The sequence below is a fragment of the Hypomesus nipponensis genome, chromosome 11 (genome assembly GCF_054491055.1).
Source record: "Hypomesus nipponensis isolate SF chromosome 11, ASM5449105v1, whole genome shotgun sequence".
Taxonomy (NCBI): Eukaryota; Metazoa; Chordata; class Actinopteri; order Osmeriformes; family Osmeridae; genus Hypomesus; species Hypomesus nipponensis.
This window is the reverse complement of record NC_140371.1, coordinates 10,261,832-10,287,606: the sequence shown is the minus strand read 5'-3', so window position 1 is coordinate 10,287,606 and position 25,775 is coordinate 10,261,832. Positions and strand designations below refer to the sequence as shown.

The window sequence follows — 25,775 nt, the reverse complement described above, 5'->3', positions numbered from 1 at the left end:
GTGAAGCAAGGAATTGAGCCGACGACTGAACACTGAAGTCTGATCTATGTAAGATATGGTGCAGAGTAAAGAGGCCCTTTGGACCTGTTGGAATCAAAGGAGCAGCATCTTCATCCGCAGATGGTGTGGGAGTGCTACCATGCAAACCAACAGGAACAGGAATCTTACCGTATTTCAATGCAGAATTGAGCAATTATTTATGTGGGTCAGTGAGGGAATTACTGCTTTGCAACCCGGTGAAACCAAGCATTTTCTTTCCTTCTACCTGTAGCCGGTGTGTGGTGAAACTCACACAACGGCTAGTGGTGGCGCTTGGGAAGTCAGAGGTGGTAAGTTCGACTCCTGGTCGGAGCGGACAGTGCCTCTGACGGAACTTGCAAGACCACGTCTGTTTCACACCTACATTCGGTGGAGGCGTCACTCGTGACCAGCCGGAAAATGAATTGAAGGAGAGGTAGTTTGATAAGACGAGAAAGTAAAGAAAGAAATGTTTGGTGGCCTGCTGAGGCCACATAAATCAGTTTATTTTTTTATTAAACACATTTTTGATCCACAGATGGTACAATGGACACTTGTCAATTTAAGCCAAGCTCATGTCTAGTTGTTCAAAGCATTGGTGTTGGAGGACTAATATGTGGCGACCTGAAACACACAGTATATACACGTTTAAGAGTGAGGTGTGAGAAACATTACTTGATATACTTGAATTTAACAGAGCACTAATTGTCTCACGAGCTAAAGCATTTTGAAAGGAAACGATAAGGGCAAGAGTGGCTTTCCTTGCTTTGCCTTCTCTCCTTCACCAGACTGGTGAAACCAACATGGTGGACACCAGGGCCCATCTCTCTCTCATCAGGACAGACAAAGGAGAGAAACAAAGAGAAAGGGAGCCTCGATGGACTGTGGACACGAGATCTAAGCATCTCTGGTTCCTAACGCAAGCACATTACAAGCACCTGGGACAGGCTTCCAGTCTCCAGTCTTAAAGCTGCTCAAGGAGAAAGTTCCTGCACATACAACAGAAATAAAAAGAACAAAGATTTACAAGTAAGGACTAATGTCCTCTGGATATCCCACGTTCTAGCTATTGATACAACCCCCTCCCCAACACGGGCACCGGATCATCTCCCCTCTCCCCTATCCGTTTCTCCTTCTCCTGCATCCACCACCCTTTTCCTCTTTCAAGCCATTGGTTAGTCAGCATTGTTCTGAGTGCGGTTTAATGTCCATTTCTTCAGCCAGGTTTCCTGGATCCCTGTGTGCGTGTGTGTGTGTGTGTGTGCGTACATGTGTGTGTGTGTGTGTGTGTGTGTACATGTGTCTGAGTACATGTGTCTGAGATAGAGATGGAGAGAGATCATCCTGTAGCTATGCTGCAGCAGGGACCGTCGGCGCTTCACCAAATATATCCTCCGTCGTCCACCTCCCCCACCTCTCCCTCGTCCTCATCAGCCTCCTCCGTATTCTCCTCTGTCTCCTTCTCTTCCTCGTCCTCCCATCCAACGCCACTGCCAAAATCACCTGAATAGGCCACTTCTTCGTCTGGACGAGAAAGGAAATGAGACAGAATTCACTACTCATGGTGTCTGTCCAGTATCGCATCGCAATCTGGTCAGATGTTGACTCTGTGTACCTTTTGACGATGAAAATGTAATGAGAAATGTTGAAATGAATTCAGAAACATTGACCGAAATAGCAAAGAAAGGGCATGTGTTTGACTTTGTCTGGAGTTAATGGCCATTTCTAAGCCTTGCCAGGGGAGCCATTCTTATCAGGCGTGGGTTCAGTCCAACCGGCCTCCATTTATCTTAAAAGGCTATTCTCACAGCGACAAGCAGTCTTTTAGAATGCAAATGATCCCCCTGACACATGAATGTGCCACTGGCCCATTCAGTGAGCGATGCTGTTGTATGGGATTACATAAGGGACGCTTTGTACAGAGTGTATGTGTATGCGCGGGGGTGGGACGGGGGGACGGGGGGGGTTCCGATGTGAGGTGTGTATAGGTATCTCTTCCCCGTTCGCGTGTGCACGTGTACAGATGTCTTTACAGAGAGTGTGTTCAAGATTAGATTAGGGCAGTCTCACCACAGTCAGGCTTTCCACGGATCCGAGAGCTCGCTAGCTCACCGCCATTCTGGTCGACACACCAGCACTCTCCTCTGTCGCACTGTAACTTCCTGTAGAAGCCATCCTCATCACAGCTGGGAATGAACAGACCTAGAAAACACACATAGAATGTTACATTGCATAATGCAGAATGCATACGTTATGTGTATCGAACTGTATAATACTAATTGGCATAATGTGGAGCTGTGCCTCAGTGAAATGTTTCGAAAGTATGCATGAAATGTATGTAGTTAGAATGCATAGAATGTATGCATGCAGCATGTGTTGCCTTCAATTTCAGATTCCATGCATACAAATCAATTTGTTAAGGCTAGTTGTAAATAACTGTGACGTCAGAACAAAACAAGAAACATAGGGTTGGTGATTATTATGGGACAAGGAAGGTGCATTAAATCACTTCTACTTATTAATAAGCTAAGCAAGATTCACTGCACTTTAACTTTTATAAAACAACAATAAAGCTTTGTCCATAGCGGGGCGTAGAAAATGTTTGGTACCCCACATTATGCGTATTTTTAACTCTTTCTCACACTCAAACAACACCTTTTATTTATTACGCTGAGAAGTAAAGGATAACCTGTCAACTTGTCAACTATCAACTTAGCAGAAATCTTCCCTCGGTATGCCTGCGCCTTGTCCATTAATTAGATACAGCTGGATAAGTTATCCCTTCCTTCTCAGCGTGAGAAACACAAGTTGTTGCATGAGAGTATGAGAAATGGTTGAAATGCGTGAGTCTCATGGTGCACGCTTTCGGAATCCTTGCATATGGACTGTTTCAGGAGTTGATATATTTTTTTACTGAATATTACAAAACATTAACAGGGAGAGAATGACAACGCTGAAGGACGTTGATGTTGCCAGGAGACAGGGTTTCGAGGGAAACGCTCAGCAGGCCGGCAATGTTTATCTACGGTCAGCTCAGCCCTGATTCTGTCCTGTGTCCTTGGAGAGACCTGATTCGGAACCCTATCACCCTGCCAAGTCTGCAACACACACACATACACACACACACACACATACGGGCGGCTGTCCTTCGTTTCCGTCTGTCAGTATCAAGTTATAATCCACAAGTCTGATCAAGGATTATCCCGGCCTGCCTCTTGTTATCTGTTTGACGAAGCTCTTCTAAGTAATGGAATTAAATATACACACACGTAGCATTATACGTACCAAACTTTCTCTTGCCTCCCTCTTGTACTTGGATCCTCTCAAGCTCAGACAGACAGGGGGGCTCTGAGGACGAAAGGAACACAACAGTCGGCACTAAAACGTTGTGTACCCCTTGAACCAACCCTTGGATCTTTCAGACTAAAAGATGGCTAGATGACAGACAGACAGACAGAGAAAAAAGTGGGGCAATGGGGCATATCAAAACTTGAAATACCAAAAATTCTAAAAGGAGATAAGTAATATAAAAAGTTGCCTAATCAGAGGCTTAAGCCCAAACTAAGTGTCCACTGATTTCACAGTATTACTTAAGCTGCTTGTCCTCTCCCAAACCAGGTCATGGATTCTGCTTGGCTGGCTGGCTGACAGCTGCAATCTTGGAGAGCTTGAGGGAGGACCAGGCTGTAAACAAGCGCCAGTGATGTTGTAAGCGCTTGGCGGCAGCCACTCCCCTCGATCACAGGGGAGCCAGAAAATGAGGGACAGACAAAGTGTGACGGACTGGGGGCTGCCTCAGAGGTAGCTGTGCTAAGTGGGGCGTACGGGGGGGGGTGGACGGGGGGGTCTAAGTGTCTGGTCACAAGGTCATAAACTGCAGAAAACAAACACAGGTGTTATTTTTCTCCCGCTCTGCTTCTCTACTGCTATATACCCCTCACTCTGTCTCCCTCTGTCTCCCTCTCTCTCTCTCCCTCTCTGACAAATACTCACAGTTTTTACCCCAGGCGCATGTGGTGTAAACTGCGCTCCATCACAGGCTACAGAGGGAGAAGTAGCAGTGATGCCCAGCCTGTTGCCTCTCTTCCCAATGAACTCAACACCATCCCTCTTGTATAACAAAAGACACCTTGGACCCCTTACATTGGCATACCGCCCCTGTGACCCTGAAGATGGACCCCTTAAAAAGATGCCATCGCCCTGCAGTGCACACTGCCCTCTCCCACCTGGATAAGCTAAGCTCGTTCCTTAAGCTTGCTGATGACATCACCATCCTGGGTCTCGTCTCCAAACACGAGACCGCCTACAGAGAGGAGGTTAACGTCTTGACTGCATGGTGCCCGGACAACAACCTCCATGCCCCCATTCACATTGATGGAGCTGAAGTGGATACAGTCTCCTGCTTCCAGTTCCTTGGTGTGTTTAATCAATAATGACCTTTCCTGGCCCAGGCAATCAGCTGCAAGGGGTAAAAACTGCCCAAAAGTGCCTATACTCATTTCTACAGGTGCACCGTGGAGAGCGTTCTCACCGGCTGCATGCGGTATGGCAGCTGCTTTGCTGTTGATTGCCAGGCCCTCCAGAGGGTCTTGAAGACAGAGAAGCACATCATTTGCTGACACTTCCCCTCTGTGCAAGGCATCTACCACACACAACGCCTCAGGAAAGCACAGAAACTTCTACAACCACCCAGGCCATGGATTGTTCTCGTCCCTGGCGCCTGGAAGAAGTTACCGGAACATCCAGACACGGACGACCAGACTCACTAACAGTTTTTCTCTCCCCAGGCTGTCAGGCTTCTCAATCAGCAACATTAATCTCAGTGACCACATTGATCACATGATCACCTCAATGTATGCTCTCGTCATTTTCCTTGTGCGATCACCACAATTTAATGTATACATCCATAGGCACTTCTGTTATTTTTGATATGTAGTACTATTGTTACTGTCTATATTCCACATATTTACTGGTTCTGAAACTGGTGCTAGTGTTTTATTTCTATTCTTTACTATTCTTGCCCTTTTTGTTACAAATTTTTACAATAAAATGTTTACTCCTACTATGAAGCTGTTGCTTGCCATATCCCCCCCCCAAAAAAAATCTGAATAACCTTGTGTTATCCTGTACAATTGACAAATAAAGCACTTTGACTTTGACAGTCGTCTACTCACTCTCTCTCCAAAAGCAGAGGCACCACTCAGCGGTGGAGACCTTCCCGTCCGTGTAAGAGTCGCAGGAGTTGAAGAAGGGCCGGATGCACACCTCGTACTTGTCCAGGTTGATGGCTGACAGCTCGGCCTGGTCCAGGTACAGGTCACTGTTTGTGTCCAGCTTGGAGAACATCCAACCTATGGAGTCCTTACAGCTAGCCACCAGACTCCGGTCCAGGACTGAAGAGACACACACATACATGGAAGATATCATTTACTGACTCATAGATATTTCACTGGGTAAGGTGCAGGACTATGCTAACTCTCCTGGTACAGTGTAAGACTGTCGATACTAACTCCCCTGGAACAGTTCACGTTTATACTAACTCACATGGCTGGTACAGTGTAAGCCTATACTAACTCACATGGCTGATACACTATAGGTATATACTAACTCACCTGGTACAGTGCAGGACTATATTAACTCACCTGATACACAATAGGTCTATACTAACTCACCTGGTACACAATAGGTCTATACTAACTCACCTGGTACACTCTATGTCTATATTAACTCACCTGGTACACTGTATGTCTATACTAACTCACCTGGTACACTGTATGTCTATATTAACTCACCTGGTACACTGTATGTGTATACTAACTCACCTGGTACACAATAGGTCTATACTAACTCACCTGGTACACTGTATGTCTTTATTAACTCACCTGGTACACTGTATGTGTATATTAACTCACCTGGTACACAATAGGTCTATACTAACTCACCTGGTACACTGTATGTCTATACTAACTCACCTGGTACACTCTATGTCTATATTAACTCACCTGGTACACAATAGGTCTATACTAACTCACCTGGTACACTGTATGTCTATATTAACTCACCTGGTACACTGTATGTGTATACTAACTCACCTGGTACACAATAGGTCTATACTAACTCGCCTGGTACAGTGCATGTGTATGCTAACTCTCTTGGTACAGCGCAAGTCTATACTAATTTACCTGGTACAGTGCAGATCCATACTAACTCTCCTGGTACAGTGCAAGTCTATACTAACTCACCTGGTAAAGTGCAGATCTATACTACCTCACCTGGTACAGTGCAGATCTGTACTAACTCTCCTGGCACAGTGCAAGTCTATACAACTCACCTGGTACAGTGCAGATATATACTAACTCTCACCTGATGTGCTGGCTGCCGCTGCTGTGGTGCTGGCCCCAGTCTTGGTGTTGTTGTTCTGCTTGGCATTGCCTTGCAGTAGCTGGAACCAGTCCCTCAGCCGGTCCCCCAGATCAGCCAGGTCCTGTCCAGTACAGCTCTCAACTGAGGGAGGGAGCGACAAGGGGAGAGGAATTGCAACACTGTACAGACACTGTGTGTGTGCATGTGTGGGTGCGTGCATGTGTGTTGTACTCACCATGCTTGCTCTCTGTTACCATGGCAGAAGAGGTGGTTGGACAGGGACACAGGCCTGAGCATGTCAGGGTCAGTTCCTTCCCTGTCAGACATGCTTGCTGCTCCAGTTTGCACTGGAACACACAAATATACAAACAAACAAACACACACACACACACACACACACACACACACACAGGGACAATGAGGAAGAGAAGGGAAATGAGTAATGTCCTAGATACAGATCAATGGTGCCCAAATATACCCTCATTTAGATTACAGCCTGTCCTTGATACAAGCCTAGAATGAATAGGAATAATCGGGGTTTCTTCTTCTACATCTCAACAAGGTCACAAGTCCTCACTTTGAAGACAAAGGATAGATCAATGAACACAAGGGAGGGAGTTACTGCAACCCTCTGCTTCTCAATCCCCCCGGGGGCCATTCATCACGTCTCTCTGTATTTGTGCATCTCTGGAGACTCTTCCCCCTCCAAGCTTCTCCTCTCCAACCATACACTCAGCTGTGCATGCAGTCTCAAGCAGCAGAGAGCAGCCATGGATGTGTGCACACCATGTTCTGATGCAAAAATGCCCTCCCGCCAGGTCTCTCTTTGGAAAACGATGATAAGACAGATGGACTTGGGTGTATGTGGGTGTGGGTTTGGAGCTAAGTGTAGCTGGGTGGTGTGTGTATTAGTCGGGTTTACCTGTGAGGCATAGTTGTGGCCATCTGATCCACACACAGGACCAGATGAGGAGATGGGACAGGGCTGGCAGGTACCATCAGGAGACCTCAGAGATGGCTGCTTCAGCCTGACAGACAGGGACAAACCACAGAAGAAGATAAAAAGACGGAGGACCAAACACATGAGAGGACAAAAAGATGACAGGTACAAAACACTAATTGATATCTACTCCCATTTTATTGTTGATTATGTCTCTTACATTGAAAACTGTGCTATTGTAACTGGTGTGACCTGGTGAAACTCATTCGTCAGGTATTTAATGGGCCACCCGCCTTCGAAGATCTAGCTTTTCTTTGGTGAGTTGGTAGTGGTTGCGCTTGGAAGTCGAGAGGTGGCAAGTTTGACTCCTGGTAGGAGTGAACATTGGCCAGTGTGACTCTGACGGAGCTTGCAAGTCCACATCCGATACATACCCGTTACATACCCGTTACACTATGAAAAGAGTCACTTCTCCATATATTCAGTGCCCTCCATTATGTTTGGACAAAGACTTACTGTTTTTTGTTTTGTCATTTTTGAGTAGTGCCCATGGAGTCATAGATGTCTGAGTGGTAGCCTATTTTCAGGTCTCACCTTTTATACACGGATAAGACTTGCATGATTGGGAAAATAATTTTTGAGGGTGTTCATGATTACTCAGTTTTGTTTAAATGCTACTTTAAAAAAAAGATTTGAGCATCTATTCTTAATCCCAGGTTTTTGATTAACTCTGGATTATCATCATGAAGAACAGAATTGTGCCAATGCTAAAACCTGAGGAAAAAATAATCAAACGGTAAGAGACATTGGCTGAACCTTAGGCTGATGTAAATCAACTCTTTGGAACATTATTAAGAAGAAAGAGAGCACCGATGAGCTCAGTAATCACATTGGGACTGGTAGACCAAGGAAGACCCCCACAGCTGATGACAGAAGGTTTCTACTCTACTGACAAGAAAAACACAAACACCTGTCTGACAGATTAGGAGCCCGTTCAGGAAGCAGGTCAATAACTACTGTCCACAGAAAATGTCATGAACAGAAATGCAGAGGCTACACTGCAAGGTACAAACCACTGGTAGCTGAAAAAAAGAGCTTGATGGCCAGATTAAAGTTTCCAAGAAGTACTGGAAATTGAAAGAGCAAGCTGGAAAAAGTGTAAGACAGATGAGATCAAGATGAACTTGTATCAGTAATAGATGGCAAGAGCATAGTATGGAGGCAACAATTATTGGCTCATGATCCAAACTGTACCAGCGGGGGCAGGTGGCCTGGGCCTGTCTTGCAGCCACAGGTTCTGATCAAATTCACAAACAAACATATTTACACATATTTTACAACATATTTACTGCTCAAGGTCAAGCAAATGCATCAAATCTCACTGGCCGGTGCTTCATTCTACAACAATACAAAGATTCAAAATATACTGCTAAGCAACAAAATTATTTGAACCTTAAAACTAGAAAATTCTAAACTGGCCAAGTCAGTCATCTTATCTGATTCCTATTGAGCATGGATATGCAACAATGTACTAAACGTGCCTACTAAATGTGTCTACTTTCATTTACATATAATTGTACCCCTGTACACGCTGGAGTCCAGGAAGTGGATTCTACAAAGACGTGATTCGAAAAGGTCTGTTTAGCCTGCACAGAGCTCTGACCTCAACCCCATTGAACATCTTCAGGATGAATTGGAATGCCGATTTCCAGCCAGGCCATTCCATTCAACATCAGTGCCTGACTTCTCAAATGCTCTTTTGGCTGAATGGGCACCAATTCTCAGAGACACATTCCAAAATCTTGTGGACAGCCTTCTCAGAAGAGAGGCAGCCGTTCTAGCTGCAAATGGGGGGGCAACTCCATATTAGCAACCTTGATTTGGGAATGGAATGTCCCACAAGCTCATATAGTGATTGTCAGTTCTCCATATACCTTTGGCCATATTGTGTATAAAAGGTCTTTCTACATGTTCAAAACAAAATGAGTGAAAATACCCTTAAATAAAATCTGATGATTAAAATCACTTGTGGATTGTTTCATTACAAATTTGAAACTGTGGAGAGGAGTACATTTACTTGTCCCAAACATTATGGAGGGCACTGACAAATGTATCCCCATGCATCTGATATTTACAGGTACACTTGCACTTAGAGATTCATGTTGTTTAATTGTAACTTACATGCTCTTATGGTTCTTCCCTTTGGCACTTATTTTTATTTTGTTCACAATGTGTGCTTCTTGTTTTGGCTACCCGCAATGCTTTGGGGCTATCTTGTTGTTATTATCAGTGACCTCTGCACTTTGTAAAGTTCTCTCTTGGAAGTCGCTTCGGATAAAAGCGTCTGCTAAATGAATAAATGTAAATGTAAAATGTAATTTCACAATTTATTAAATGGTTTTAAAACTCTACATGCTAAATTACAAGGACATTGAATGATAACCCATACAAGTTAAATACCACAAGAATAGACTTTGAATTCTCCATGTGCAGATTTATAAGCAATACATGTAAATATGACGCACATTAATTTTATTTATAAGAAATGTATTATCAGATGGGAATTACTTTACATTTTAATGTCTCAAAACAATATTAAAGGTCTTTTTTTTTCTGGTAGTCCACATTAGCGTGTTCTGAGGGCTGTTTCGTGTAGACTCATGAACATAGCTAGAGGGTTGTCCTCTGGCACTTTACAGTACCATATCTAGCAGATGCTATTTACAGAGTGCACGTGTGCACTGGGGACGTCCTGTGAAAAACTGCTGCTGGAGCTTTTTAATAGTCTCGTCTCAGAAGTGCATCATTCAACATTAGACACTAACGGCCCATACAATAATGGGGAGAACTGGCCTTCTGTCAGGGTGCCAAAGCCTCAACTGCATAGAGGACTTATGGAAGCTATACATTTTCTATATAATGTGCAGTTTTGAGGCTACTTTTCCCACGATGATGTACCAGCATGGATTGGATGTGTGTGTGTTTCCACTAGTCAGCGAGTGAGTATTATGAGTGTATTTGGGGCTATCATGTACACTGGGCTACACAAACCATACACTCACCTGTGCTCCAGCTTCTTGCGGTTGACACACACAGCTCTCTGGTAGCCCTGGGCGATGCACACCTTGTGCCGGCTGCATTTAACCTTCTGGCATGGGTCCTTGGTGGTGTCTACATCTGAGACGAGAGATGGAGGGAGAGAAGAAACACACAGAAGACAATGGGTTTATCTCTTTCTTCTATTCTTGTCCTTACCCTCACCAGCCCACATACCTCACATACCCCACAAGATCTCTCTCTCTCTCTCTCTCTCTCTCTCTCTCTCTCTCTCTCTCTCTCTCTCTCTCTCTCTCTCTCTCTCTCTCTCTCTCTCTCTCTCTCTCTCTCTCTCTCTCTCTCTCTCTCTCTCTCTCTCTCTCTCTCTCTCTCTCTCTCTGTACATCTTAATAGGAGTGATTCACCAAGGTCCGGAGTGTTGCAATCAGCAGTGCTATAGGCTGAAGTCTGCACAGCTACGCTAGCCCACCTCATCCATCACGTACACCTCTGCAGACGGCTAATGACTAAACCGCGTCTCAGCCCCACACACACACTCATATGTCACCGCTGTCTTTTCCCAGTGAGCACTCCTCCCGCCCTCCTCCCCTCCACCCCCCCCACCCACCCAACCCCCCTCCACCCAGCCCTGAAGCGTGTCACCATCCGACCCCCTCCCCCACAGTACGTTCTTCTAAGCCATCCATCAGCACGGCACACAAGACCACTGTGTATTTACAGACCACCAGTGGGCTTTACCAGATAGATCAACTCAATAAGACCAACCGAGATTGTCGTCCCTTTGTCTTTGCATTACAGACACCATTGCAATATTCAGATACAGATGCACTGTTGCTTATCCTCTCGTGCCATATCTCTTTTTGAAGAACAAGGCCCAACTGGATAAAGCTGAGGGCCAGCTGGCTTACTGGGACAAACTGCTATTTTCAAGAAGCAGAAATCCAAACAATGCAGTCCTTGTGTGCCATGTTCCACCATTAGCATGACACAGTGGTAGTGGTGGTGTGTGTGTTTCTGCCTGTCACTGACTGAGATTTTTTGACTTTGTCAACCTCCAAGACTCTAATGGCAGGGGTTCTCTGAGGCCTTCACAACTTACACCCGTAATCTGACGTCCCCCCCAACACTCTTGATAAATTTTCCTATATGCTCGGCTCTCAGCTTGGCATGCTCGATGGTTTGACACCCAGCTAATTCACACTAATGCATCAGCAGAATCAGGAAGGGTGAAATGCTAGCTGCCAATTTACGTACGAGGATGCCATTTTACAGACAGAGAGGAGAAAGAGAAAGAGACCGAAAGGATAGAAGCGAGATAGGAACAAACAGAGAGACAGAATAATAAGAAAAACACAAAAGAAAGAAGAAAAAAAAGCAATTTAAAAAAAGTGTGTTTATTTGCCCTTCCAGCTGTACCGTTGATGGCAAAACCCTTATGTTGTGCCTCCCCCTGAAGATTATGCTGTAATACTTAATCAAAAGAAAATGAAAAAAAGTAATACGAACTGAAAGGACTTAATCCTCTACGCTCATAGGGACATTTGAGAATAAATATCTCAAGTAGAAGTCACAATGCTGGCGTAGGTTTGTCCTGTGTGTAATAAAAACATACGGTAGCTGCTTGAGCTCCATGTTAACTTAACAGGCTTCTACGGATTAAGGCAGAGTCTATGATGATGACGTTCCCATGGCAACAGGCTTTCAGCGATTTAGGGATGGTTTCTGGCGGTGGTTTGCAGCTCAATCTGCCATTTTCCAGAGAACCCTTCCGTCTCTGTTCCCCTCTCCTTGCATGTTTCTCTTTTATCTCAAGCTTCCTTCTTCTTTTCTATGACTCCATTGATACAGCCAACCGTTTATCTCTCTGATTCATGTCCTTTTCTCTAGGTTTCCCTTCATTGCCCACACGTGAGCATCATCTGCAACGGTTCTCTCCTTCTCTTTCGCTCACCTTCTCTACCCAGCGGTACCTTCCATGTTCCTCCCTCCCTTCATCTCCACCCATGCATCCCAGACTAAGTTCGGTAGGGTGTGTAGTACGCTCGGAGTAGCCATTAAAGCTGTGATAAACCTGACTAATTGGCCTCCCAGTGTTCTGATGTGGCCCGATCCAGATTTGGCTAATCCTGTCCAATTGATCCGTGCGGGAGATTTGTGAGCTCAGCCTAGGGCCCCATCATCCTCCCTCACATCCCCTGTTTACAAACTCACAAGCCGCTGATATCATCACAGCTATCTCCCTGTGGCAGCGGGGTTCTCTGAAACCACGGTGCGATGTCAGTGTATACGGTTTACAGTACAACTGCAAACCTAATGTCACCCACGCTCACTCTCGCTTGCTCGCACATGCACACCCGCACACAGTGCAGCAGGCTATCAATACCCTGCAGCAAGGGTATTAAACTCTGGACTGGAGAGTGCAGTTTCAGCTTGTTTTCATATCTCATTAGAGCGGAGCATTGATTAAGGGCCAATGATTTGCGAGCACACAAAGTCTGCTGACCAGACCTTCTGGTTCAAACCAGATGTTGATGAATTAAAGGTGAGCTGGTTGCTGTAGATTTGGTGAAGGTCTAACCTGACTCACGGGAAAGTCGCTGAAAGAACAAGTCCTATCTTGATGTTCATAATGAGACGTGGCCCTGAAACACAGCTGTGTTGCTCCACCATTGACAACACTGACGCCGATCATCCAATCAGGCTGTTGCGCCAGCCAATTGTGTGACTAAGCAGCTGTGAAATTGCCAACGTGCAAATAACCCTGACCTTCGTCCGGCACTGCGGGGAGGGGGTGGGTGGTTGGGGGAGGCTGACAAAATGTTTGAGTCAGAGTTTGCATCAGTGAAAAGTCCTTCACAGGGGGTTTCTTTGCGGTTGGCTCTCCAAAGTAAATCTGGGTGGCTAACGAGGCCTGTAGGGGATGAATAAAACTGATCTGTCGGCCAGGCTCTACGGTGAAGACGTCACACTGATTTAGTGATGTCTGCGGAGGAACAAATCGGCCATTCTCCCTTCCCTTTTTTCCCTTCCCGTCTTCCTCTGCTCCATTAAACCAGTCATAGATTCAAGAAGATCAATGTAGAGGCACAGTGCAGAGGAGGATGGGGGTAAATAGGAGGTAGAGACAGGTTGAGGGGTAGAGTAAAGCGGGGGGTTGTAGTGGCGAGGTGGAGGAGGGGGGGGGGATCGATGCTACGGAAACAAGATGATCTCCTAGTCCAGTGATAGAGCTGGTTCGGTCCAGTGTGTGTGTGTGTGTGTGTTTGTGTGTGTGTGTGTGTGTGGGCGGTTAAGGGAGACTCTGTAAAACTAAATGTAAGTGAAGTGTCCCTAGTCCGTAGTGCCTTTCAACATTGTTAAGTGGATTAAATAAATGGTAAATGGACTGCATTTATATAGCGCATTTCTACCTTAGCGGAAAAATCAATGTTTGCCTCTCATGCACCCATTCATTCACCCATTCATACTCACACTCACACATACTGACGGATTCCGATCTAGCAGGGACAAAGGCAAAGTCAGTCACCTTAGGCTACACTGAGCCATTAGCGTGTTGACCTGTCTCTCGTACTCCGTATCCCCCCTCTCATTCTACCTCTCCCTCCCTCACTATCTCCTCATCTCTCTCCCACTCTCCCACCCTTCCACTTTCTCTGTCTCTTTCTCTTTTTTTTAAATCTTGATGTCCCTTCACTCTGTGTCATAATTAGCCCTTCATTAAGCCCTGATAGTACTGCACTAATGGACTCCCCTATTCCTCCAACTTCCTTTGAGCTGCGAACACAATCACACAATGAACAAGACTTCATCTGCCTGTGGCTCCGTTAAACACTGAGTCACTGCCTGGGCCACGGTCATTATCTGTGTAGGATACTGTAGCTCCAACCCAAAGACATTTGGGGGTGGGGGCTCGTGCTGTGGCTGGGGGGTTGGTCAGCCCAAAGGGGGCAGGGCGGAGGTCAAGCAGCTCTGCTGCTATCTAACAACGATAGATCTTTTCATCATCAGTCCACCGCATCTGTGGACAGAAGCTGACTCCCCAAAACAAATGGGGAGGGTATCCATTATACTAAACGGTGGTGTCGTCTACGCGGCACGTCAGCATGAATCGTATGCCCTCAATAAGATATAGGGTTGGAAGACAGCATAGTTGGTAAACTGATAGCATGGCTTGGCCACTACAACATACTAGACGGTACCATTGTTTTGATGGTGTGTAGCTACTGTACAGCCCGCCTTTTCCTTTGTAGAGGAAGATTCTAGATATTAGTCTGTGGACTGGCTCTTATAGTGTCAGTGGAGAGCCCTTAACAAAGACATCAAGCGGCATTCAAATTGATTAAGTACAGTTCTTGCCTTTGTTCTCTGGTTAATGTGACAAAATACAGAACAAAAGCCTAAGCGTAAAGCCAGTTACTTAGTACTTACTTTCATTTGAACCTTGATTCTCATCCCAGGTGCGGACATAATCATCCTACAAAGACAGAAACAAAGAGATTAATGTGGACTGTGTTTTCATTCATTTGTTCATTACCATGTTCTTGTCTAGGTTGTGTAGGGTTACAAAATAAATTGAATACTCTGCCTAGATTCCTGTTAAAATATTAACAACTTAATCCAACATTTTCTGTGTTTACAGTTTGTTTTCTACACTTAAGAATTCAATGGATCCATTTGAAATTCCTTATAAACATTTTATATCACATGCATTCATGATTAATGGAGTAAGTGAATGACTGTGAAGTCATTTGGGATTCAAAAGGCTTTTTGGGGATGGTATAACTGTGCCCTCCTGTACCTCCACACAGTGGTTGTGGAACATATGGCAGGGGTGGGAGCGATGTTTTAAGTGCCTGTCACTTCTCCCTCTCCCTAAATATGACCATAATCACCCTCATTAAAATGGACGAGAGTGCAGAGAGAGAGAGAGAGAGAGAGAGAGAGAGAGAGAGAGAGAGAGAGAGAGAGACAGAGAGAGAGAGAGAGAGAGAGAGAGAGAGAGAGAGAGAGAGAGAGAGAGAGAGAGAGAGAGAGAGAAGAAGAAGAAGATTCTGAAGGGGACGGTATAGTAAGAACGACTGACCTCTACTTCCTGGTGAAACGACAGGCAAAAGGAAAGAAAGAGAAAAATAAGTTGTTAGAGGAGAGGAGGAAGATAACAGACCATCATATATTTAACGTGCATTCATTAACATTGACTGGTCCTTGCAAGAAGGTTTTCGGATGACTTCTTCAGATGACTGGTTCAGCCAATGTACTTTCCGACTCAAGTAAATAAAATGAAATGTGTACAAAACAGAAGTTTCAAACAATACAGTTGTGCTGTAGTTACCTTCTCAGTGGGATTTCATGAACCAAAATGCAGGACAGTCAGCTTACTCTTCCCAAAAGAATAAAAACGTGACATAGCACAGAATTTACTATCCACCTACTCAACTCAGTAAGATATACAGTACGTCCCCGTAAATATTTATTGCGTAGAAAAACTGTGTCAAAGAATTCTCAGGAAAGCAATAAAATGTGACACCAGAAGTAAGCGTACCTCATAAAGGCAGACATTGAGGTCCCCTCTCTGTTTTTCAACTTCCCGGCCATTTTAATAGAGGTAAATGTTTACATCATCAAGGGCCATTTAAACTCGCTTTACCTCGGTGCAGCTCTGCACAAATCACCATGGGCAAACCCCTTTTTTTATTTTTTTCTTATTTTCCCTGTCTCTCTTCCCTTTCTCCATTTCTCACCGCCCCCCCCCCCCATTCTCTCTCTCACCCCACTTTCAGTTCCAGCCTCTCTCTCTTCTAGGCCAAGCACTTACAGTAAACAGGACGGTGTCTATGACAGGGAGGGGCAGGAGTCTAAATCAAATGCTCTCCAGTTTGGCTGCATGAGTTACGGTCTTTAATGTAGTTTAACCTGGTCGAACCTGATGGAGTCACACATTAGCAGGCCAAGAACTCAGAGTTTATGACCAGGTCATTCATCTGACACCTCTCATGTCCACTTATTGATGCTGCGGCTCCTGAATTATTTAGCAGGTTAACTGTATTTGTGTTCCTGCCAAGACCATCGGGGAAGGTGTCCTACTGCTCTGCCTGGAGTTTAAATTGATGGCGTTACGGAGGAACGATCAAAGAAAATGCATTTAGGAAGAAATGTACTTTTCTGGGTATGCATAGAAATTTACTTTGGGGCCACAGGAGGATATGAGTACATTTTCTGCAATGAGCTATAAGAGGGGACGTGTCAATGTACAGCTGGTATAGTGTTTGCCATCCTAATCTTGGCATCCACATTTTATGTACATGGTATTCACTTCTTTTATAACCAGTTCTGAAGCACACTCAAGGCCATGCTTAGCAATTATTAAGTATTGATAGCTTGGTTGCAAAAAGTACTGTGGGGCTTCCAAACACATTGGGATTTACGATGTTCCAGATGTTATCAACTCAACCTCAGTCAGAAACTCTGAACAAGATTTCGCCAGGTCAACACCCACCGCACTTTTAAATTGGGTTTTTGCTTGACAGGAACTGTCACCTTGTCATGGGAGTTGATGTGTTTGTGTGAGCACGTGTGTGTGTGTGTGTGGGGAGGAGTGGAGAGAACAAATGTGCGTGTTTGCATTTATGTATTTGTGTGCTAGTGCGACTGACAGGTGTTCCTCCGTCCATGTCAGGTGTCACATGCACTCAACAATCTGTTTGATTGGAGCCTACTGTGCGGTCCTGCTAGGGGCAGTGCAGATCACGGAGTGCGAAAGTACGTAATTTTAAGAATACACAGGAATGACTGAGGTGACATCCTGCCATGTTAGATACCTTTCATCTTAAGGGCCTACTGTAGAAAGTATTATCCATTGACAAGACTTGGACAACCAAAACGCGTTTCAGGAGAGAAGGGGCTGAAGAGGTCTGTCCTTAAACCACTGATCAGTTAACAACAATTAAAGATAATGATGACTTTATTACTTTTATACTATTTGAAATGTTCTGAATATAATAAACAATGTTTGATCTATACCTTGCACTATTAAGCTCATGAGCACATAACCCTTGGTTATGTCCATGAGAGAAATATGCCTATCTACTAATTATGTTTCTTGTATCATTGATAAACTGTCATTATGCTGTTTTCGTATGCCTGCATAGCCATAAGTTAGTTCTTTGTAAGATGTGACTAGGAAAGGCCTTGTCGTGAACTTGTTTGAACTATTCCTTTCATTGACTTTGTACTTTCAGAGCAATTGGGTATAATCTAATACATCTTCAGGGCACATTGTAAGCTGTATGTAACAGCAATATCTTTCAAGCAAACTCAACTAAAAAAGCATCCACTGTAACATAACATGAGCAAGCTTGTGCAACAGCTTTTAGTCTGAAAACCTCTTCTCGTTGATGTGAGAACGGAGTGAGGATTTAGTAAGCTATTGCCTCCTGGAAGCACAAAAAGCTGGAAAATAAACTGGTTTTACCCCTTGCAGAGTTTACTCAGCAAGCCCCTGCTGTTGCTCACTGACTGCAGAGACCTTTCTCATCTCCCAACAGCTCCAAGAAAGGGCTTCAGACCATGTAATATATGTATTTCTTTTCAACCTCTCACTCCTTCCCTCTCCCGTGTTTTCTGTCAGTCTTACTCTCCCAACCTTTTCCGTTCTTTCTTTCTTTCTCTTTCTTTCTCTTTCTTTCTTTCTTTCTTTCTTTCTTTCTTTCTTTCTTTCTTTCTTTCTTTCTTTCTTTCTTTCTTTCTCTCTCTCTCTCTCTCTCTCTCTCTCTCTCTCTCTCTCTCTCTCTCTCTCTCTCTCTCTCTCTCTCTCTTCTCTCTCTCTCTCTCTCTCTCTCTCTCTTTCTCTCTCTCTCTCTCTCTCTCTCTCTCTCTCTCTCTCTCTCTCTCTCTCTCTCTCTCTCTCTCCACTTCACTTTTCTTCAACTCCTGTCTTTTTTTTGTTTCATGCATCCTTTCCATCCCTCTTTTTTTGCCTCTTTTTTAATCTCCACCTCACATCCCCTTCCTCTGCCCACCACGGTTTCCTCTCACTCTCCCTCCATCTCGTTCACTTTCACTGAGCCAGCACAGTATTCCGCGGAACTCTCCCTTTGATTATGGATCCAATCAGTCATGCTGGAGGACAAACATGAGAAACCCAGAGGATCGTTCTACACCCTGTTCTTCTTTATCTCCGTCATGTTTTCTCCAGCTCGCTGCTGCGCTGGGCTTACGGGGGGCTGCTAATTGAAGTACGCATGTAACTGGCCGGGAGCGGCGCACAGTGGGCGTGTAGAGGCAGATCAAACACACACTAGGCAGCACCGGACTGACCTGCTCCTCTGGATGGAGCCTGGGGTTTGTGCGTGTGTGTGTGTGTGGGGGGGGGGGGGGTGACTCACAGAGAGATGAAGATGGATTGAGGAAACAGTGGGAAAGGAATAGAGATGGAGAGAGGCCTCAAAAGTCAAGGAGGGAGGCCTTTAATCACACAGTAAAAACAGTCCTCTATTCTCCCTATGTATGAAGTGTGTTCTGTGTGTTCACACAGAAAAAAACACGTCATGCCTGGCTCGATATTAATCTGATTTGCTTCCCCCTAGACAGCCTCTCCATTCAGCGCTTTGCTCAGCTTTATTGACATAGGCCCCTGAGTGCTAGCATGTCACACAATCTACAATCAATTACACTGGGAATACTGTAACGGCACCGGCCAGACACAAAGATTAATATGGGGCTTGGATGAAAACGTAAACACTTTCAGCACCTTAACAACTCAATTGCTTGCTCTGTTCATTTTTCAATATTCCCCGGTAGACAGAGAGAATTGAGGAAAACTCACTCAGTTTTGAATTATGTCCATCATTCACGGATTTCTTTTGAAATAATGTAAAATGAGCTCCAATGGATTCTAATGCAAATGGAAACATTAGTTTTTTTCCTATTTGCCAAGTACAACCCCATGTTTGACACTCTTTTGTCTTAAATTGAAAGCACAGGTATATGCAGACATGTTACTGGCAAGATTCAGATTCAAGACAATGGTACCTGGATTGTGTCTGCGGGAGACAACTTAAAGCAGTGGTAAAGCATACAGGCAGGTAACCAGGGTAACAGTTCATTATTTATCTAGTACTAATTGCGCTTTCCTTTCGTCTGTGTTTCAGCTGCCAAAACACTGACAACGCAATACCACACAAGCGAGTACGCACACACGCACACACACGGCTGTGTCTCTCATGGTCTCATTATTCTACAGAAAAACTCGACTTCTCCACCCTTGTGTCTTTAAAACACATGCAGAGAGGAAGAGAGGAGAATGGTCTGGAAACTCACCAGAGATTCTAGAAAAACCCGACAGTACCTGTAATGGAGGAGAAGGCCTCCACGTTCTTTACTACTTCATAGCTTCTCACCGACGAGCCACAAAAACCTCCTCTTGAGTTTAACAGAATGTACTGTCATGCAGAACTGGACAGTTACAGGTATACCCATACAACATCCATTCAGTCAGCTTCCTATGGAAAACACAAATTCAAACACAGCTGATCTCCCTGGTCTTCCCAGCTGTATGTGCAGCATCTGTTCTCAAATCTCTATTCCTGCACAATGTATTGAAGCTGGTGTAATGCGACGGTAAATAACCACCAGACTGCGACGAAAGGCTCGTTCTCTACTTAAATATACACCTGCTCGTCTTCAGACAACCAGCCAAGACACCCCAACAGACACCCCTTCCCAACATAGCCCCAGACCTCATTCAGGTCTGGGGCTAGTCAGACTGGTCAGACCTCATTCAGACGTAGGGCCCTGGTCTCCCGTTCAGCACAAATAGGCTCCTGTGAAAAATAGAATCCCCTGCAAGCTTACCAAGGCCCTGGGCCAGAGTAGAAGCCAACATGCACATAAGAGACTACAGTAGACAGAGTCACTGTGGTATGCAGCAGTTACCATTTCCACTGATAACGAAACATTGTCAAGCTGTCCACTTTCAATATGGCTCCTACCATTAACCTTGTTATTGGGACTTTACAATTATCAGTGTCAAGCGTACGATGAACACAATAGTGGGACTGTGCATAGTGCAGTCAGAGGGCAAAGTCTGTTGGCGGTGGGATAGCCAGGGCAAGGGCACTTTCTGGTGATAATCATTGTCTGGCATCACCGAATATGTCGGAATAGGATTGGGTTTAATGGAATATTTGGCTGCGCTGTCACAAACGCCATTATCCATAATTATGTTCCATATGCTGCTCCACAAGTGATGACAGAGAGGGGGGCGAGGTAGGGTCCACCCACACTGACTTACAACTCAAATCCTATTGGACCGAAGCCATGCTGAGAAGCACACCAGGCCTGGGTCCAAGAAATATATGAAGAGGAGCAGAGACTCCAAGTGATGCAATTCTGTGCAGGCTATGCTCTTGGGACTGCTTTACACGCTCCTCGTCTCTGGGACAGCAGGGCCGTGAACATACTGTATGTAGAACACAGTGTATTGCTTATGCTGGGGACACACCACAGGATAATCGGCCAATTTCGGCCCTTCCGACAATCCTAGGAAATGTCCCAATTATCTTGATGGTTCTGCAGATTATTTTATTAGATGTTCCCTTGGTGTGAGGTGTGTTAAGAGTGACCACACACTGTAGGAACAAAATGGCTAAATATAGTATTTTTTGTCCTCATGTTTGTGGTCTCTCACAGTCTTAAAAGATTTTAAAAAATAGTTTAGTGTGTCCCCAGCATTAGAGACATCCTCGATGTTGCCATCAATCGTTCTATTGCTCATGTTCCCCTAAAATCCTTCATTCAGATAGTCACCTAGCACCTGTACACCCCATCCATTTTGGCCTCTGTTGTCCTGCACATCCAATCTGCGAGTGTTGACTGGGGGAGCTGAGGAGAAACACGCGTGAAGGTACAGAACGCCTTCTGTTCCTTAATGAAAGGAAGTGGTGGAATCACGGCTGTGGGCAGAAACTGAGTGGCACAGCTTTGGTCCACTGGTTGAATAAGCTTCTAGGGAGACAGAAAGACGAGAGAGACGGGAGAGAGTGACAGAAAGAGATTGAAAGAGACACAGACACACAGATGGAGAGGGAGATGGAGACCAAATAACAATGTACAGATGTGTGTGTTTGTGTACGTGTGTATTGTTTTGTGCACAAACTGTTCAGAGATAACTTTTAAATCATCTTAATACCAGTAAGGAATCATCTGTAGTGTTTATCTGGGGTCGTCTATGCGATAAAATAGAAAGGGATGTAGCAGTAAAACAAATGCAAATCTGCCCATTATTTTAGTATGTCTTCATGGTCAAAAGCTTACATTAATGAAAAAAGTAAAGCAAAAAGAAAACTGCCTTTAGATTTTGGCTTAGGTGAGAGACTTAATCAGAAATGTATCACACATGCCAACCTCCATTTTTAAAATGGCAGGGCCACCGTTGTCCTTTGAAATTGAGAATTCAGCCACATGGATAGACAGCCTGACCTGTTCTCTCTCCTATCCTGTTCAATTTCAAATATAGTTTTATCCATTTCAGGGTGATACTAGCAATGAGAGTTCACTGCTCTTGTAATTCAGGATTAGTGCTAATAAGCTCAACTTTGACACGTTTGTGCAAATCATCAGTTGAATAAACAAGAGAAGATTTTGCTGGATCAACAGATACTGGTTTAATTTGTGATAATGTAGTGTACATTTTACTTTTACATGGCTCCAAATGTACTTTTTACCGTTACTGCATTTTAAAACAGACTTTTCTCAGACTGCTAGGAATGGTTTATGTCAAGAAGACTTGATTTAACCATTTATTGCAATGGAAATACGTTTGTTTTTGGCGGTGTGGTTCTATCTAAGGGGAAACTCCCTGCCTTGGAGCATAGCTAGCATAGCACAAGTACATACAATTACAAGGCAAGGAAAGCAGCCAGAGTGCCATGCCAAAATTAGCTCCGCCAATATTACAGGGATAGAAATGCAACCGTTTACTCAGAATGATTTAATGTTGTAGTTATGATGATGTTATTGCTGCACTGTGTCTGGTACAAATACCAACACTTCCTTGACTCTACCCACTTAATATTTAGACCTGTGATCTTCTGGTACACTTATTACAGTAAATGCATAATTTTAATGGATTTGCCATATGCACCATTTGGAACTCCGAATAGATAAATGTGTCTGGTAAATAAATAAGTGTAAATATTAATTGTCAGGCCTGTGAAACGCATGACAACAACAACACAGGAGCACCAAATGCCTGTCTCAGTTTTACACAGAGGTTGTGATTTTCAAAATCTCTGAGCATCGAGTCCCACTGCCCCGTACTCCAACCAATCACCATTACTGGCTTTCTGTTGTTCTAGAGATCAGGTGCATTAGTGGAATGAAATATCCTGTGCACCTGTCAGGTTCAAATAATTGTCGATATTCTATTCATTTGTTGACTGTAACTGTTACATCTCGTCACCAATCTTTTTTGGGTGAACACATTGAAATTATACTGTGGTGTTTCATTATTTCATGTGACATACAGTTCTCCATTGGAAACACCATGAGTGCAATTTTTTACTCAAGTAAACAATAAATATGAATGTGTTTTTTAGGCCCAATCATGTTAGGATGTACAGTGTGTGTACGCATGTACACTGTATGTATATATACGCATGTGCATGTCAGAGAGAGAAAAAAAGACTTCTTTCAAGCGCCTCTGCTTTGATTATTGTTTTCCAGAGTTGTATTGATATTTAACATCGGCTCGCAAATTACTATGTAAGCCAACCTCGTTTTAAGTAATTTAACTGTGTCATGTGCAATTATTTATTGATGAACTGGATAATTCCAGAAGGAGGCCCATTTAATCTACTTTCCACTTGTGATTTGTACTCTCTATTTCTGTTCAAAGACAAGTTGGAAACATGACAGATAGAAATATATGCAGAGTAAACTGGTGTAATCTAAATATGAATACAAATGACCACAAAGCCTAAAAAATATATGCATTTTTAAGATGCTTCGTCACATGAAACTTAAAGTAAACTAACTAAGATTAAGCCTTACAATGTATTATTCATACATGACATCGCCCACATTAAACGACCTTGTACTCTTGAAAAACAAGCTTTCCTATGAAAATGACACTGACGGTGTCAATTGATCTTTCCTATTTTCCCTTCATCCCAGTTCCCAAGGAGCAGAGGGGGTGAAACAGAGTCCTCAAACTCCCTCTGAAACACATTCCATTTCAGGTCCATTTGCGGAGTGCCGTCTGTTGCTACGGCAGCAAGCTGAAATCAAAGCAGTTGCTATTGGCGATCCCCTGGGAGGCTCTGTGATGCTGTCTTCTGATGTTTCCGTTGTCAACATCACCAGAGACACCAGCACTCCAGCGCTTTCACTCATGCCAAACACACATGCGCAAAACCCATGAGCAAGAACACACACAGGCACACACACACACACACACACACTCCTATGCACAAATATCAACTGCTAACTCACCCGGCAGTGCTCTTAGAATGGCAGATAACTTTGCAGGTAACACTGCACAGGACATAACACAGGCTACGGCAACAGTAGCTAGGTTACATCTTTTCAAGGTATGGTAGATCTCACTGTGTGTCTATTCCATCGCAGCTTTAAGCATACATTGAGCACAAGGAAACCCATCTGACAGCTTAGTAACTCAACTGGAAAGCCCAGCCTACAGCGACAGGGAGACGAGCTCAGCTTGTTTTCTCCGAAATGTTTTGATTTCCACTGAGGGATGAGGGAAGGTTGTGCGGTATTGCACAGATGCGTGTAGGAACCTGACTGCGTGTACATCTGGGTATAGTTTGCGAGTGCATGTTTGTGTGCGCGTGTGTGTGTGCATGGATCAAGATCACTAGGATACACTTCTTAAAGCTGTTGTTCAGATGTGCAAGGTGTTGTGGGTGAGCCAATTGATAGATATCGATCTGAGAAAGGTCCATCTGTGCTAAAAGGAAGTACCAATGTATTCACAATCCAGCTCTAATTTATACCTCATCTTTTCATGCCCAAAATGTCATTACTTCCTTAAAGAAAGTTCCTGAGGACATTCTCCTTACGTAATCACAGAGAGAGGCGGACAACTAATCCTGCCCCATGCAGAGGGAGATGGGCTGGAAGGGGACCAGCAGGTTTTAGATCCATTCAGCTGCTCAGGGAGAATCATTGGATGATTTTAGACCCTTGTCATATGAAGTAAATTACTGACAAATATAAAGCATTCTACAGTAAATATGAGGCATTATTGAATCTATGTCACTCACGTTCAGCCTAAAGCCATTTCTCACTTTGTAAATAAGGTTGTCTGTCAACTTAGTGTAAATGGAGGGGGAAAAGTTGACAATTTCTTCAAAAACATACTTTTGCTGCCTCCAACTGCATTAGATCAATAACAGGATTACATGATTCCAGTAGAATATAATCCACAGCACTCTTTTGCAAATCATGCCATGATCGTTGGTAATCATATCACTGTGCTGGAGGCTGGGTTTCACATAACATATTCATGGACACTCAGAAACAGTAATAAACAGCCTTTGGGCTCAATGAATTACACCAGTAATCTATAATCAAATCAAATGCAGTTTAATTGTATATTTCCACCTCATTACAATGGTTTAAATTGAGGAATGTAGGCTAGACCATAATACATTCGAAAAAGATATGCACAAGCATTATTGGAAATAAGGCTGGCACTAAACCTTTTATTGGGAATATTGCCTATTATTACACTGACAATTGTTTAGTTGGTCAGTAATCTGACATAATGATACTTTTTTTGTTAATTTCCCATATAGAAAGCATCTGAATTAGGATAACCTTTTGTTGCCCAGATCCAATTTACATGTACGTAATTTTCTGGTTACCACTCCATAATTCACTGGACCGTGTCCCTTCATCCCGACCAACAGTCACTGTAAATAATGGATAAGCAACAGAAAACATTACCGCAAACAGAGCCAACGGTACTTCCCAGACAACCTCTATTGGTAAAGAATCATTTCAATCACGGCGGGTTTAAGGTACGATTATTGCAAGGGCATCCTTTCGCTGCTCACAGCTTACCGCATTACCACGGATCTCTCAATAAACACAGCGGACTTACATCTCTGAAGTGATTCCAGTGCTTGATCTTGCGGCTATACTGTGAAATGGTGGACAGCCACTGCTCATCTTCCATGAAATTCCCAGTTTTTTCAGGCTCTTTTACACTCTTCGCATCCGCCCGAAAGGTGGACCCCAGAAGCATCATCAACGGGACGAAAAGGCACCCGATATTCGTCATTCTGGCCATGGTAGCGGATATAAAAAGACGCACTCACTCGCACTGGCTTCTCTCCTGGACGAGAAGAGCAGGATGCTGAGATATGTCACC

General features: G+C 44.1%; 1 protein-coding gene across 1 annotated transcript; it reads right to left on the bottom strand.

The window, feature by feature from the left end:
- Positions 1-488: 488 nt before the first annotated feature.
- Positions 489-25,775, bottom strand: spock2 (SPARC (osteonectin), cwcv and kazal like domains proteoglycan 2). Its single transcript, XM_084667236.1, has 10 exons — positions 25,506-25,775; positions 14,807-14,852; positions 10,384-10,498; positions 7,304-7,409; positions 6,617-6,728; positions 6,382-6,522; positions 5,193-5,411; positions 3,304-3,366; positions 2,089-2,220; positions 489-1,542 (listed from the first exon to the last, which is right to left on the bottom strand). The coding sequence occupies exons 1-10, from the start codon at positions 25,692-25,694 to the stop codon at positions 1,397-1,399; spliced, it is 1,269 nt and encodes a 422-aa protein (XP_084523362.1). The 5' UTR covers positions 25,695-25,775; the 3' UTR covers positions 489-1,396.